This window comes from Plecotus auritus, assembly GCF_963455305.1.
Source record: "Plecotus auritus genome assembly, chromosome: 12".
Lineage (NCBI taxonomy): Eukaryota > Metazoa > Chordata > Mammalia > Chiroptera > Vespertilionidae > Plecotus > Plecotus auritus.
The window spans coordinates 1,206,405-1,220,269 of record NC_137778.1 but is presented as its reverse complement, the minus strand read 5'-3'; the positions used below and the strand labels follow the sequence as shown (position 1 = coordinate 1,220,269).

Genomic DNA, 13,865 nt, shown 5'->3' with positions numbered 1-13,865 from the left:
CAAGCTGCGGTGCGCACCTATCTGGCTGCACTGCGTGTTACCTTTAACACATATGGTGATGACACTCCCAGTAAAACCAGCAGAAGCGGCACTATGTCTGCTTAGGAATACAGCTCTCATGCATTTTGAGTATCTTAAACCAGCACATGTTGGGGCCCACAATGAGCCTCTTACCAGGGGATGGTGCATCTGTTGCCATGACACTTCTCAGCTAGCTGCTGAAGCTTCAGGATTCGCTCTGCTTGAAGCTGGAAAAGGGTCTTATGGGATGGCAAGCCAACATCATACATCCCCTTGGGGTATGTGACACCCAGCCGTGTCCCCTGCCCACCAGCTAGAAGAAGAACCGCCACTCTGTTCTGAGAAATGTGGAGAAGTCCTAGGAGAGAAAACGCTGGTGTTAGGAAACCTCTAAACATCAGCACTTTAGGGCCAACCCCTGAGGTCGCCCTCTGCATAACCAACGAGGACTCCACACTAATCATGGTGACTCTCTTGTAATAAAAACATTTTTATTATTAAAAAATTAATTTATACAGCCCTAACCAGTTTGGCTTAGTGGATAGAGCATCGGCCTGCGGACTGAGAGGTCCCAGGTTCGATTCCGGTCAAGGGCATGTACCTTGGTTGCGGGTACATCCCCAGTAGGTGTGCAGGAGGCAGCTGATCGATGTTTCTCTCTCATCGGTGTTTCTAACTCTCTATCCCTCTCCCTTCCTCTCTGTAAAAAAAGCAATAAAATATATTTTAAAAATTTATTTATACAGACACCCAACCAAAGACCAAACACAAAGTAATATACTTTAATGAACCAATGGTCGTCTTTCTGATCATTGGAAGGTGACAACCAAGAGATGTTACGAATGTTTTACAAGTACTGACTACTTGGCAAGTGGAGAAAAGGATAGGACAGGAGATGTCTAGGCTCCAGGGTGAATGGCGATGCTCTTCAATTACCTCCAGCGTATAAATAAATCAGTATTAAGTAATAATTAAGTAATTAGTTCATCAATGAGCATGCTAATATCCTAGGCAAGCTACCATGCAGTACATGTACAGGGAAGCAGCCTGTTAAGAAAGCGTGTGCAGCGCAGTGGTTAGAAGCCAGGCTTCTGAAGGCAGGACCCGGGCCTGAAACCCATCGACTAGATGAGCTTAGGGCGTGCCTGCGAACGACCGGAGGCTGGGTGATGGACATGTTCTATCTTTTAACAGAGGTGGAGGTTATGTGGGTGTATAAATTTGTTAAAACTCCTAAGACTAGTATGTTAGTGTATAACTTATACTTAAATAAAATGGATTAAACTGCCTTTTTAATGGGCCATCCACAGCAGCAGAATGTGAAACTGAGTCTTTTTGCTGCTGATTTATTTCTGCTGCTGGAAGCTTGTCCATTTTCACTAGTTGAATGTTCAGCAATCCTATATAATAAAAGCCTAATATGCTAAGTGTCCGGTCATCCGGTCGTCCGTCCAACTAATCAAAGTGTAATATGCTAATGATATTCTAAGGCCGCTCAACCACTTGCTATGATGTGCACTGACCACCAGGGGGCAGACAGTCAACATGACATGCACTGACCACCAGGGGACAGATGCTCTGACCGGTAGGTTAGCTTGCTGCTGGGGTCCAGCAGATCAGGACTCAGCGAGAAGGAACAGACACGCCCTGGAGCCCTCCCGTGATCCCTCCCTGGCTGGCCAACCTCCCATGTCCCTCCCCGGCCCTGATCGTGCACTGGTGGGGTCCCTCGGCCTGGCCTGCACCCTCTCACAATCCAGGATCCCTCAGGGGATGTTGGAGAGCCCGTTTCAGTCCGATCCCGCAGGTCAGGCTGAGGGACCCCACTGGTAAACGAATTCAGGCACTGGGCCTCTAGTAATAACCAACCATAATGCTTGAATAAAAACTATTATTCAAATAAAAATAAATTCAAGATTGATTTAAGATCCAAATGCAAACAAACAAAATTGTTATTAAACCACAGAGGCTCTCAGCTTGGATTTTTAAATCACCCAAACCTCTCTGCCTACCATGTCTCAGAGCCACCCCATCATCACGGTAAGGTGACACCTCAGCACCAGGCAGTGACTGGGGAGAAGAGGCAGAGTGGGTGCTGGGAAGAGCTGGGAAGTGTCAGATGAGAAAAAGCAGTGAGAGGTGGCTTTTCTTCTTCCCTGAATTTCATGCTTTCATTAAAGTTCTCAGAAACTGCCCTGGTTGTTGTTGTTCAATGGTTAGTGTCAGCCGGTTAAGGGCATGTACCTCAGTTGCAAGCTTGACGTGCGGGAGGCAACCAATCCATGTGTCTCTTTCACATCAATGTGGTTTTTCTTTTTTTTTTTTTTCTTTCTCTCTCTCTCTCTCCTGTCTCCCCTCTACGCTCTCTAAAAAAATCAATGAAAAAAAATCCTATCTTCAGGTAAGGATTAAAAAAACCCAACACAGTTCTCAGAAACTCTGTGGATGAAGCCGTGGTATCAGTTATTGTTTATTTTCATACTAGAGGCCCGGTGCATGAAAATTTGTGCACTTGGGGGTGTCCCTCAGCCTGGACTGCACCCTCTCACAGTCCAGGACTCCCTGGACTGCACCCTCTCACAGTCCAGGACTCCTTGAGGCATGTCCACCTGCCAGCTTAGGGGGGGATCAGGCCTAAGCTGGCAGTCAGACATCCCTCTGGGAGCCCTCGGGGGATGTCCAACTAACAGCTTAGGGCTCTCCCTGGGGATCAGGCCTAAGCTGGCAGTCAGACATCCCTCTGGCAGCCCAGGAGCCCTGGAGGGATGTCTGACTAACAGGTTAGGCCTGCTCCCTATCGTTAGTAGGACATCCTTAGTGCTGCTGCAGAGGCAGGAGAGGCTCCCGCCACCGCTGCTGCGCTGGCCAGCCATGAGCCGGCTTCTGGATGAGCGGCGCTTCCCATGGAAGCACACTGACCATCAGGAGGCAGCTCCTCCGTTGAGCATCTGCCCCCTGGTGGTCAGTGCACGTCATAGCGACCAGTCATTCCTGGTTGTTCCACTGTTAGAGTCAATCTGCATATTACCCTTTTATTATGTAGGATCCTTAGGTAATGTGGGTCCACCTAACTTACCAACTTTGTGCTTTATGCATTTTTTAAAATATATTTTTATTGATTTCAGAGAGGGAGAGGGAAAGAGAGATAGAAACATCAGTGATGAGAATCATTCATTGGGTAATTCCTACACACTCCCCACTGGGGATCAAGCCCGCAATCCGGGCATGTGCCGGATTGGGAATCAAACCATGATCTCCTGGTTCATAGGGCCACGCTCAACCACCGAGCCACACCGGCTGGGTTTTTGTATGTATTTTTTGTATACTAGTACATTGAGAACTTAAAGTTGGCAACATTTACAGGAAACGGGAGGGTTCACAGTGACATGCCACAGCTCTACCACTTCCTGGGTAACATCCGGCTTGGATGAGCTCCTCTCATACACCTTGACTTGGGCACCTGCCTGACCTGGAGGATGCCAGGTGCGAAGGTGGAGAATGACACTCCAACAGCACAGGGGTGGGGAAGGCAGGCAACTCCGCCAGGAGAGAATGCAGGTGAGTCAGAACAGATACTTTGTCTTTAATTTTTACTCACAGCTGAAACTAGGATTTTATAGGTTAACCGTTTCCCCTAAAATGTTAAACCCATTTTTGAGCACATTAAACAGACTAATGAAGGAAATCTCTATTTGAACTAGTTTTAGTTTCTGGGGGATTACTGTGAATTTCATTAGGTTTAAAAGTGACATTGTGAGCAGTGATGCTGCTGAACTCTATGAGGTAAAATACCATAATGTTGGAGGTATGTCTTAAAATACTACAGCACCAAAAAAGAAAAAGAGGGATAAAGCAAAAGTCGAAAATGTTTGATAATTATTTAATCAAGGTGATGTGAGTGTGGGAGTTCATGATACTGTTTTTCTCTCTAAATATCTGTTTCAAAATATGCTTGAAATTTTTCATAACAATAAATTCTTAGAGCAGGCTACAAAATTATACACAAAAACCATAATTGTGTGTGTGTGTATAAAAAGTACTGTAAAATATTACCACTGAATATTTATCTCTGGGCTATGGGATGGTAGAAATTTCTCTGTAACTTTTAGTTATTTTCCAACTTCTCTAAAATAGGTATGTGCTACTTTTAAAGTAAAACAAATGTGTTAAAAATTTCACTGAAGCCCTGGCCGGTGTGACTCAGTTGGTTGGAACATTGTCCCGTATACCGAAAGGTTGCAGGTTCAAAACCCCTCTCCCGCCCCCGTCTGGGCACGTATAGAAGGCAACTGATTAATGTTCTCTCTCACATCGATGTTTCTCTCTCTCTCCTTTCCCCTCTCTCGAAAAGTCAATACTTTAGGACTAACCCCTGAAGGTCACCCTCTGCACTAAATCACAGAAACTGTTGAGGGGCCACCTTCTGACCACACGTTTCCAGACAACATGCCCACTTGCTACCACAGCACTCATGGCAGAGAGCCACCCTTAAGATGAATTTTTCAAATGTCTCACAGGCAAAAAAAGCTGATACCAAATGCTAACTTGCCATTATAATATAACACTGGAAGCTTCTTTTGTGCTTAGGACAAGCAGGGGTTTATTTAAAAATGAAGGGGGCGGTTTACTAAGCAAATATACTTTCCCAGCGATTCTGGTTGAAGCCGCCGCCCCTCTGTCAGGCTCCCGCTGGGAGACAGACGTTTTGGCTGCTCCTCCACACCTGCCAGAGCACCACTCTGGCACCCAGCAGCACGCGGCATGAAGCACGCACAGAGCCGCAGAAGCAGTTCTCCCCAGTGCTGCGTGCCCATCGCCAACGGCAGAGCGGCAGGCACTGTGGGACCACTGCCCACGGCCTCCACCTGCCCCATTCCTGGGGAACAATGACCTTCCAGACACTACCAGGACCCCCTATTTTCCGAAACATAGCATCACACTCTTCACAATGGCGACCTCTTCCCGTGACAACTGCCTGCGCAGCCTCACTTTGCATGACTTTGCATACGTGGAAATTTCTAGCTGAGGGCAAAGGATATAAGGTCAGTTAAGCGTCTCCTTCTCCACCCCTCCTGTTTAAACCACAAGTAAACACTGTTCCCTGACATTAAGCCAAAAGGAAGTTTGCTTTGTACCTTCTTATACTAGGCTAGGTTGTCAGAGAGTTCCGTCTAATTTTAAAGGAAACGTCATCAATGTAGACTAGTTTTACAGATTCCAACACAAAGGTTGTCAAAAAAAGACTCAAATTACAAGAAGCCTTGACAGGTGCTCATGGTCCCATTTTACAAGGTCACAGCTCTGGACTTCCCTAAGAGTTCATTCCAAGATTTCACCCCATAAAACTACCAAGAGAAACATGGCCGCTGGGATACTCGCGGGGCACAAGAGGCTTCTGGTTGGAGTAGCCAACCTTTAGAACGCAGGGAAGCAGGAAGGACCGGCAAGTCCAAGCCAGCAGGGGTCCCGGTACCACTCCGGTTCCAGGATCTCTGTGCTGAGGGCTTGTATGGACGCCCCTCCCTCGGCACGAAGCAAGGTTAGTCGCAGCCAAGCATTCCTTGCAGCTTGCCTGACTATTGTCAATGTTTTTTCATCCCTAACTCCTTTTAAATAAAATTCATGCAAAAATCAGACACATGGAACAGGTCAAGCAGAACTGCTCTGGTAGTGGGAGGTGAAGGAGCTGGAGACGCAGCTGTTTAGACTCTGCTTCCCACCCTACACAAGACAGGAGACAGTTTCCTGGGTGTGGAACCCCTGGGGCCCTTTGGAACACAGTTTGAAAATCAGGTAATCTGTAAGCCCAGAGAAAGATATGAGAGCTACACAGAAGGTGGATAGCAGCAGTTACCTTTTGTGTGTGTGTGTGAGGAGCAGGGAGTGCCAAAGAATGGAAAAGAAAAACAGCCACAGTGTGGTACAAACATGGACTGTAAGGTTCTATCTATAATATCATTGCACATCGAGAAAAGTAAACATGGATATCATCAAGCACAGGATGGTGGTGGGAGGGAGTAAAAACAGATCTGCTGAGGTCACAGGCCCTTTCTCTACAGTATCCCTGTTATTCTGATGTGACTTTGGCAGTAAAGTAATGTTTATTAGAAAGGAAGGAACAGCCCCAGGCCAGTCTGTTCAATGAGAAAACGAGGCCCAGATCTGACGGAGCGCATGCAGCACTCAGGCGTGGGCTGCAGGGCTCAGCCACCCTTTCCTTACAGAGAAGGTCATAAAAAGCACAGCTCTTAACTCCACCAAAAAGGCAACATCAGAGCTACTTTGTCCTTCACGAAAGCATTAACTAGTACTAGTTATAGGGACGAATTTCATGATCTGCTTTAGAAGAAAAAGCATTGGGCAATTCAACAAACATTCCCAACCAACCCATTGCTCAAAACCCTGTCCTAAGTGCTGTGTCCTGCCGAGGAGGGCAGGACCCGCTGCTCTACAGGAGCCCAAGTGCAGCGAAGGTGACGAGAACAACTCTCACCACAGGCGGAGGAGAGACAGCGAGCTGAGGCGTAGAGAAGGGCGAGAGCTCCCCAGGGCAGCGCTCCAGGGATGGCCTCGTGGCCCGAAGGCCGGCACCTCAGGCAGGACAGCATGAGCAGAGGCTCAGAGAACTAACTACCTGGCCTGGCTGACATGTGCGGCAGCAGCAGTGGAAGACAAGCGGAGACAGGGCTGCAAGTGACCACTCAGGCCAGTGGGGGACAGTGTTTCGTTCAAGCGGCATGAACATGTAACTTGAGCTTCAGGAAGGGAAATCTAGAAGTATGAAAGCTGAGGAGGAGCCCAGAGGCATGTAAGACTTGAATGAGAAGAGGCTCGGATTCGGCACCAGAAATGAACAGAGACTGCAGGGACCAACAATGGGAGACACAGCACAGGTCTTGGCAAAACAAGCCCAATCCGTCACTTTCTGAGGTCACCTGGTTGAAGGTCGTCTGAGGGTCGCAGTGTTAGAGCGCTCGGCTTTAACAAGGCAGCGGAGCTCACCTACACCTCAGAGCAAACCATCCCCGCCAGTACCTTCGCTTTCCCAGGCCTGGAGCTGGTCTTGATCTCTAGTGGCACTGCCCAGCACCTCCCGGGGGATAGGCTCCATCCGTGCATCCACCTTCTCTTGCCGGGAGGACTGGTTAAACCCTTCCGTGGCCTTTCGGAAAAAGACGTTCAGCTCCTCAAAGTTCATGGCCTGGAGCTCTGCATAGAGCTCACCCTGCTGGGCTTCTTCCAGCTCCTCCCAGAACTGCAGCAGGTGTTCCTGCCCAGCGTGGGACAACCGGAGTCTGAGCTCACTGACATTCATGATGCCCTGGGTGCCAAGCTTTGTGGAAACAGGGCTGTGATTTCTGTACCTAGAAACCTACAAGAGAAAAGAAATCAACAGCAGGTCAAAGTCCAGCCATGAAACCTGGTAGGTTTTCCCTATGATAAATAAGTGCATTAAACAAACCTGATGTAAAGACATGAACTTCGGCCTTGGCCTCACAGTACCTGTAAGACCCCAAAGTGGTAAGTCAACACAGCGTCGCATGCCAGGCACTGCACTAAACACTTCACCCACATGGACTCACTCAGGGTGGCGGAGCTGGGACAGGAGCCCAGACAGACTGACTCCTGGCGCACACGCTACCCCGTGGTTACCTCTCCTCTGTATGGTTCCTCTGACCACTCAGCCATCACTGAAAGAATGTCTGACAGCCTAATATCTCGTGTCTTCCTTTTCTCTCTAGTGACGGCAATAACTCTGTTGTATTCAGAATACAACAAAATCCAAGACAGGGCCACATATAATCAATTTTATATCAATCATAACTTCTGCAAAAAAGAGATTAAAAACATGTGTATTATCTTTACTAATAATTGAACCCTAAGGGGACAAGCAGTACACACAGAACCACCAATGGGTAAATGTTCTTGAGAGCATTCCGTGATGATACAGCAAAATGTTAAACGGCACAGCACTAGAGAAGAACGAGGAAGGAGGTAACCTCCTCACCTAACAGCGGAAGTGCACACAGCTGTGCCTGGAGGGCTGCGCAGACGACACAGATGAGAGTAGGAACAGGCACAGCTGGTGGCCCCTGGGAGCGGCCTGCGTAGGCCGCAGCCCAGTAAAAAGTGGGCGTCTTACGTGGGTGATGGGAGGGACGGGGGTTGAGCTACCGGTAAACGCAAAGAGCCCTGAAAACTAAGTAACCAGAGTACCTGGAAGCCAACAGCCGCTTTCTGAACAGGCGGCAACGCCTGCCGCAGAGAACCGAGGAGCAGAGGCCCAGAAGGGACAACCCGAGCAGGGCCACGAGGGAAGGCCACACAGGCACAGGGACCAGGCAGCCAGAGCCAAGGACGCACGGTGCTCACTGTGAAGTCCTCCCTGGCAGCGGCTGCTCAGCTGGAAGGGAAGGCACCAAGGACACAGCCCAGGTACCCACGTGAGACAGTGAGAGGCGGCGTCCACGCCATTCCAACAGTACCTGAGCAGCACCGGCACATCAGACACCATGTGCAACTCACCGGGGAGCACATCCTAACTGCTCTGCAGACACGGTGCCTCTACTCCACAGAACGACCGCAGACACTGCTACGGGACTACTTTGCAGGAAGAAATAGAGCCACAGAGACCTCATGCCCAGAGCCCCAACCTGTGAGAGCTGGTTTTCCAACCTCACAGACAGTTCTCAATCCATGCTCTTCACCGTCTAATTCAGTGGTTGGCAAACTCATTAGTCAACAGAGCCAAATATCAACAGTACAACGATTGAAATTTATTTTGAGAGCCAAATTTTTTAAACTTAAACTATACAGGTAGGTACATTGTTATTAACTTAATTAGGTTACTCCTAAGCTGGCCTTTGCTAAAAATTCAAGGGGCCAAAGAGCCACATGTGGCTCGCGAGCCACAGTTTGCCGACCACTGATCTAACTACACTGCCTGTCGGGCAAAAAAGGCTGTATCTGTGTGTGTATTGCATGTGTGTGTGTGTGTGTGTGTGTGTGTAAAAGCGAAAGGTGGCAAGAGAAACACGTTATTTATATGGCATTTATTCAGAAATATAAACATAATTGATGTTCTTGTAGCTGACTTACTTTGCAAAAACATCAGTGAAACGGAGAAAGGAAGAGAAGGCGCAGGACACGTGGGTGAGGGACTTTATGGGACAGTGTGAAGGAATGATACCCGCTGTAAAACACACTTTCCAAGTTACCACTGATTTGCGACCACACTGAGGCTTGACCAGGAAATGAAAACGAAGGCTTGCTGATTACCATTAGACGCAGCTCTACCACGCTGTGCCCTGAGACCCTAACCACCCTCCACTTCCTTCCTTCAGTCTCCATCTGCCGGGACCAGCTGTCCTCAGAGGCCCCTCACACACTCCAGCCTGAAGAAAGTCTTTATGGGTTTGGGAACCAAACAGAACCTACTTTTATTCCTGATTCTCTTGCTTGGGTCAAGGAGTAGATACATTCAACTCTGGTACATTCATTTGTAAAATGGGAACAATGAAATTTCCCTCACAAAAGTTCAAAGGCATAAATAAAGTAATCTTTATAACTGATGAGAAAATGAGGCTCCAAGAGGCTAAGTACTCTACCCAAGGCTACTTACCTCATAGACAGAACAGGAATTCTAACCCAGAATTTTAACCCTGACCCTAATGCTTAAGATCTTTCCACAATTGGCAGCATCTATACTAATAAAAGGGTAATATGCTAATTACACCGGACATCCATCCAGACATCCTTCCGGACAAAGCCATGGTGGCAGGGGCCAAGGCAGAGGCAGTTAGAGGCAATCAGGCTGGCAGGGGAGGGCAGTTAGAGGTGACCAGGTGAGCAGGGGAGGGCAATTAGGGGCGGCCAGGCCGGCAAAGGAGGGCAGTTAGGGGCGGCCAGGCGGGCAGGGGAGGGCAGTTAGGGGCAGCCAGGTGGGCAGGGGAGGGCAGTTAGGGGCGGCCAGGTGGGCAGGGGAGGGCAGTTAGGGGCAGCCAGGTGGGCAGGGGAGGGCAGTTAGGGGCGACCAGGCCGGCAGGAGAGGGCAGTTAGGGGTGATCAGGCTGGCAGGCAGAGGCGGTTAGGGGTGATCAGGTAGGCAGGCAGAGGCAGTTAGGGACGATCAGGCAGAGGCAGTTAGGGGCGATCAGGCAGGCAGGGGAGCAGTTAGGGGCATCAGGCAGGCAGGTAGAGTGGTTAGGGTCAATCAAGCAGGCAGGAAGGTGAGCGGTTAGGAGCCAGTGGTTCCAGATTGCGAGATCAGGCCTAAACCGGCAGTCAGACATCCCCCGAGAAGTCCCGGATTGGAGAGGGTGCAGGCTAGGCTGAAAGATCCCCCCTCCCCACCCGCCCCGTGCAAGGAATTTCATGCACCGGGCCTCTAGTCTATCATAAAAGCAGAGGAAATACTAACCGCTCAGCTAAAGATCTCATGTACAGTTGCGGGTATTAACCAGAGTGAGCTCTGGGTCAGACTGGCTGGGGTCATGCCCCAGCTCCACTATCTTCTAACTCTGTGACCTTGAGCAAGTGACTTAATCTTCCTGTGCCTCCATTTTCCTCATCTACAAAATAAGGATTAGAGTCCTCACCTGTACGGTGCAGAGGATCAACGTGTCAGTACAATGCTGAGCACTTAGCCTGCACAGGCACCCAGGACCCTCTCTCCACGCTCTCGTAAAGAAGCATGGTGTGCGCCCAGACCAGAGTCACGGCCTCCTGAACGTGAGGATGACCACTGTCAGAGTCCGGCTTTGGAGGATGAAGTTTGTCAAGGACACAAGAGCTAAGAGAGAAGTCCCGTCAGTGAGAAGAGTATGAAAATAACCCAGTGAATAAACGCATTCCAGGAGCGGGCGCAGGGCTGACGAAGGCTGCTGCTCCCCATGCTGCCACTGCCTGGAGGACAGACGAGGGCCCAGCCACCTCTCACCTACATGCATGAGCAGGTTCCTCTCTAAGTTTCCTGGAATACGCAGATACATCGGGAGCCTTTCAGAAGGAAAACTATGGACTTTCATTGCCATTAGTTCATTCAACAAAGTATCATGAGCACTACGGTCAGCCAGGTGATGGACACAGCAGTGGGCGAAGCAACTCTGTGCACGCCCACACCCCAGCGAGGGAGGCAGACAGGTGCAGTGTCAGGAGTGTGACAAGGCAAGGGCTACGAAGCAAAGAAAAGCAGGATAGCAATAAAGAGCGGAATGGGACTAAAGAGCCAGGGCTGGCAGCCGGTACTCAGCCGGTGTGGTCAGCAGGGTCTCGCTGAGACTTCTGCCAAGACACCTGAATGACCAGCACCTTAGGGAGGAGCCTCCAGCTGCGGAGCTCAGGTGTAGCAGCCGCAGCACAGGCACGCATTTGGCTGTTCAAGGACAGCGCAAAGGTTGATGAAGCTGGAGCCACTTCACTAGGGCCCGGGATGCCGGGGTCTGGGCAGCCAGTGGGGGACTTGCAGCAGGGCAGTATCTTGGTCTGATTCGGGTTGTAAAGGGTCACTCGGCTGCTGTGTGGGGAAAAGGGGCCAGCAGATTGTCAGGGAAGCACCGAGTCATCTAGAGGAGAGATGGCCGGGGCTCGGCACGAGGCGAAGGCGGTTCTGGAGCGGGCCTAGCGGACCACAGGCATCCAGCAGCGACGGCTGCAGGTGGTGTCCCAGGTCCTGAGTGGGGACACACAGGACAGGTGCAGGCATAGGGATGTGTTCAGAGTGAGAGAATCGGTCTCCACTTCGGGCCATGTTCGGTCTGAGATGGGAGTTCAGAGGTCACCAGCGCGCAGGACACGAGCTCCGGGCTCCATGAGCCCCCACGGAGGGCAGCTGGGAACTAGAGCAGGGCAGCAGACGGACTGGGACTCAGGTTAGGCCTTTCTATTGATATGCCCAGGCTTCAGGAGACAGGATGCCATTACTTGACTTTAAGATTACCATATAAAAAAGACAGCTGATAGACAGGTTTCTATTAAACTATTTTCCAAGCAAGGCAGTCTTTCCTAAGGCTGGGCAAGCTCAGCAGGGAGCCAGGTTACTGGAGACCAGGAGGTCCTCACCCTCAGCCCCTCCCCACTCCTGGACCCTTGCAAGTCCCTTCCCTCCCTGTGCACACACTTCCAGACAACACCAGCCCTTGTCACCCCCCTGCCCCCAGTGACAGTTCACAGTGGAGAGGGCTCTGCCTACTCAACGCGCAAACACAGATTTACGACATTTTAAGATATAAGTCAAACTTTTCCAAAAAGCCCTTAGATACCTCCCCACCTTCCAATGCTTGAGAAAATGAGTCCTCGCAAATAAGACAACTCTGATCCTGGGCCTAGACCTCCGTGCCTGCAAAGCCCAGAAGGTAAAGCTTCCCAAGGCAACAAGCATCCCTGAGGTGCGGACAAGACTAATGTACAGCACGTCCTCGGGTCACTTCGGAGATCCGTTCCTACCGCGCGATGTGACACGATTTTCGCTGTAAGTCGGAACCCACCTACATAAGCACCCACGTCACTCACGTGGAGCACATACACAGCAGTAATGAAGTGAAACAGCAAAAAACATTTAAAAGAAAGAGAACAATTCCTGACCTTTACTTGTGGTAAATAATAAAAAACATAAAGCACATATGTACAAACGTCGAAATGACGGAACTTTTTTTTTATATAAATATATGGGAGATGGCGATGTAACCACAAAACGACCTATGTCGAGTCCTACATAACCCGGGGTCAGCCTGTATCTATGATTTTTACCCAAGGATAAATTCCATCGATTTTTGGAGAGAGTGGAAGGGAAGGGGAGACAGAAAAAGAGACACATCGATTGGCTGCCTCGTGCCCAGACCAGGGCTGGAGCCTACAAACCAGGTCCAGGCATCAAACCCGGGACCCTTCAGTCAGCCGGCCGACGCTCATCTGCTGAGCCAAGCCGGCCAGGGCTCTAGATTTCTTTGAGTCCCATATAAGCACGACGACCACAAACCCGTACCCTTTCCCGCTGATTCTGACAAGCGGGCGTGGGAAGTCTCTGCTCTGACCACCACAGCTGGAGCCACGCGGTGGAACGGCACAGCCTAATGCCGCGCCTCCAGCCCAGGGCTGGCGACCTGGGTCAGCGCCACCAGGCAGCGTCCCTGCCAGCGCAGCCTCCGCTGCCGCGGCCCGCGACCCCCGCCCAGCCCGCCCGTCCTGCCGCCCTCACTCCCGCGACCCCCGCCCTCACTCCAGCCAGCGCAGCGGCCTGACCCGCGGCCCCTGCGACCCGAGGTCACACACTTCCGGGCACGCGTCCCCGGGCGGCGCCCTCGGAACCGCTGTCACCCGCTCAGGACCCGCTCGTAGCGCCGCCACCCCTGTCCCAGCCGCGGCCGGCGTCACGGTCGCCCAGCCCGTCCCGGTCCACGTGGGGCACCGGCTCCACCCCGCGCCCGGCCCAGCCCGCCCCACGCCGGCCCACTCGTCCCTCCTGGTGGCGGGGCCTTTCGGCGACCGACCTCGGCGCGACGGCGTCCCCGGCTGGGTCTGTAGCCCGCCGCTCCACCTTTATACCCGCCCGGGGCGGGGGGCGGGGGGCGGGGGGCCGAGGGGGCGGGAACGGGGGCCGGGCCGGGGCCGGGCGGGGGAGCCGCCCGCCTGCCCGCCCCGCAGGCGCCAACACGGCCACGCGGAGGAGGAAGCGCCCGAAGACACGTCAGCGCCGCGAGCGCGGGGCGGGGCCTGCGCGTCACTCACCCTCCGAACCAATGCGTCCGCCACACACGGCCCCGCCCCCGCCCCGCACCACGGCCCTGAGCGGTCCGCCGCCCGCGCTGCGATTACGAAAGCCGCGGGGTTCTCCTCGTAGATTCCTG

At 51.6% G+C, this 13,865-nt stretch overlaps 1 protein-coding gene across 11 annotated transcripts in view; it reads right to left on the bottom strand.

Annotated features, from left to right (window-relative positions):
• Positions 1–13,609, bottom strand: part of UAP1 (UDP-N-acetylglucosamine pyrophosphorylase 1) — a 33,224-nt gene extending 19,615 nt beyond the window's left edge. For 3 of the 11 annotated variants that reach the window (XM_080648835.1, XM_080648837.1, XM_080648829.1), the window contains exons 1-3: positions 13,509–13,609; positions 7,057–7,393; positions 175–379 (exon numbers count right to left, since the gene is read on the bottom strand). In XM_080648835.1, coding sequence (XP_080504961.1) covers positions 175–379; positions 7,057–7,336 — 485 coding nt within the window. In that variant the 5' untranslated portion in view covers positions 7,337–7,393; positions 13,509–13,609. Of the gene's footprint in view, positions 1–174; positions 380–7,056; positions 7,394–7,483; positions 7,581–13,290; positions 13,406–13,508 lie in introns of those variants that run through there. The other 8 variants (XM_080648827.1, XM_080648833.1, XM_080648834.1 and 5 more) reach the window with 7 other exon arrangements.
• Positions 13,610–13,865: the final 256 nt, after the last annotated feature.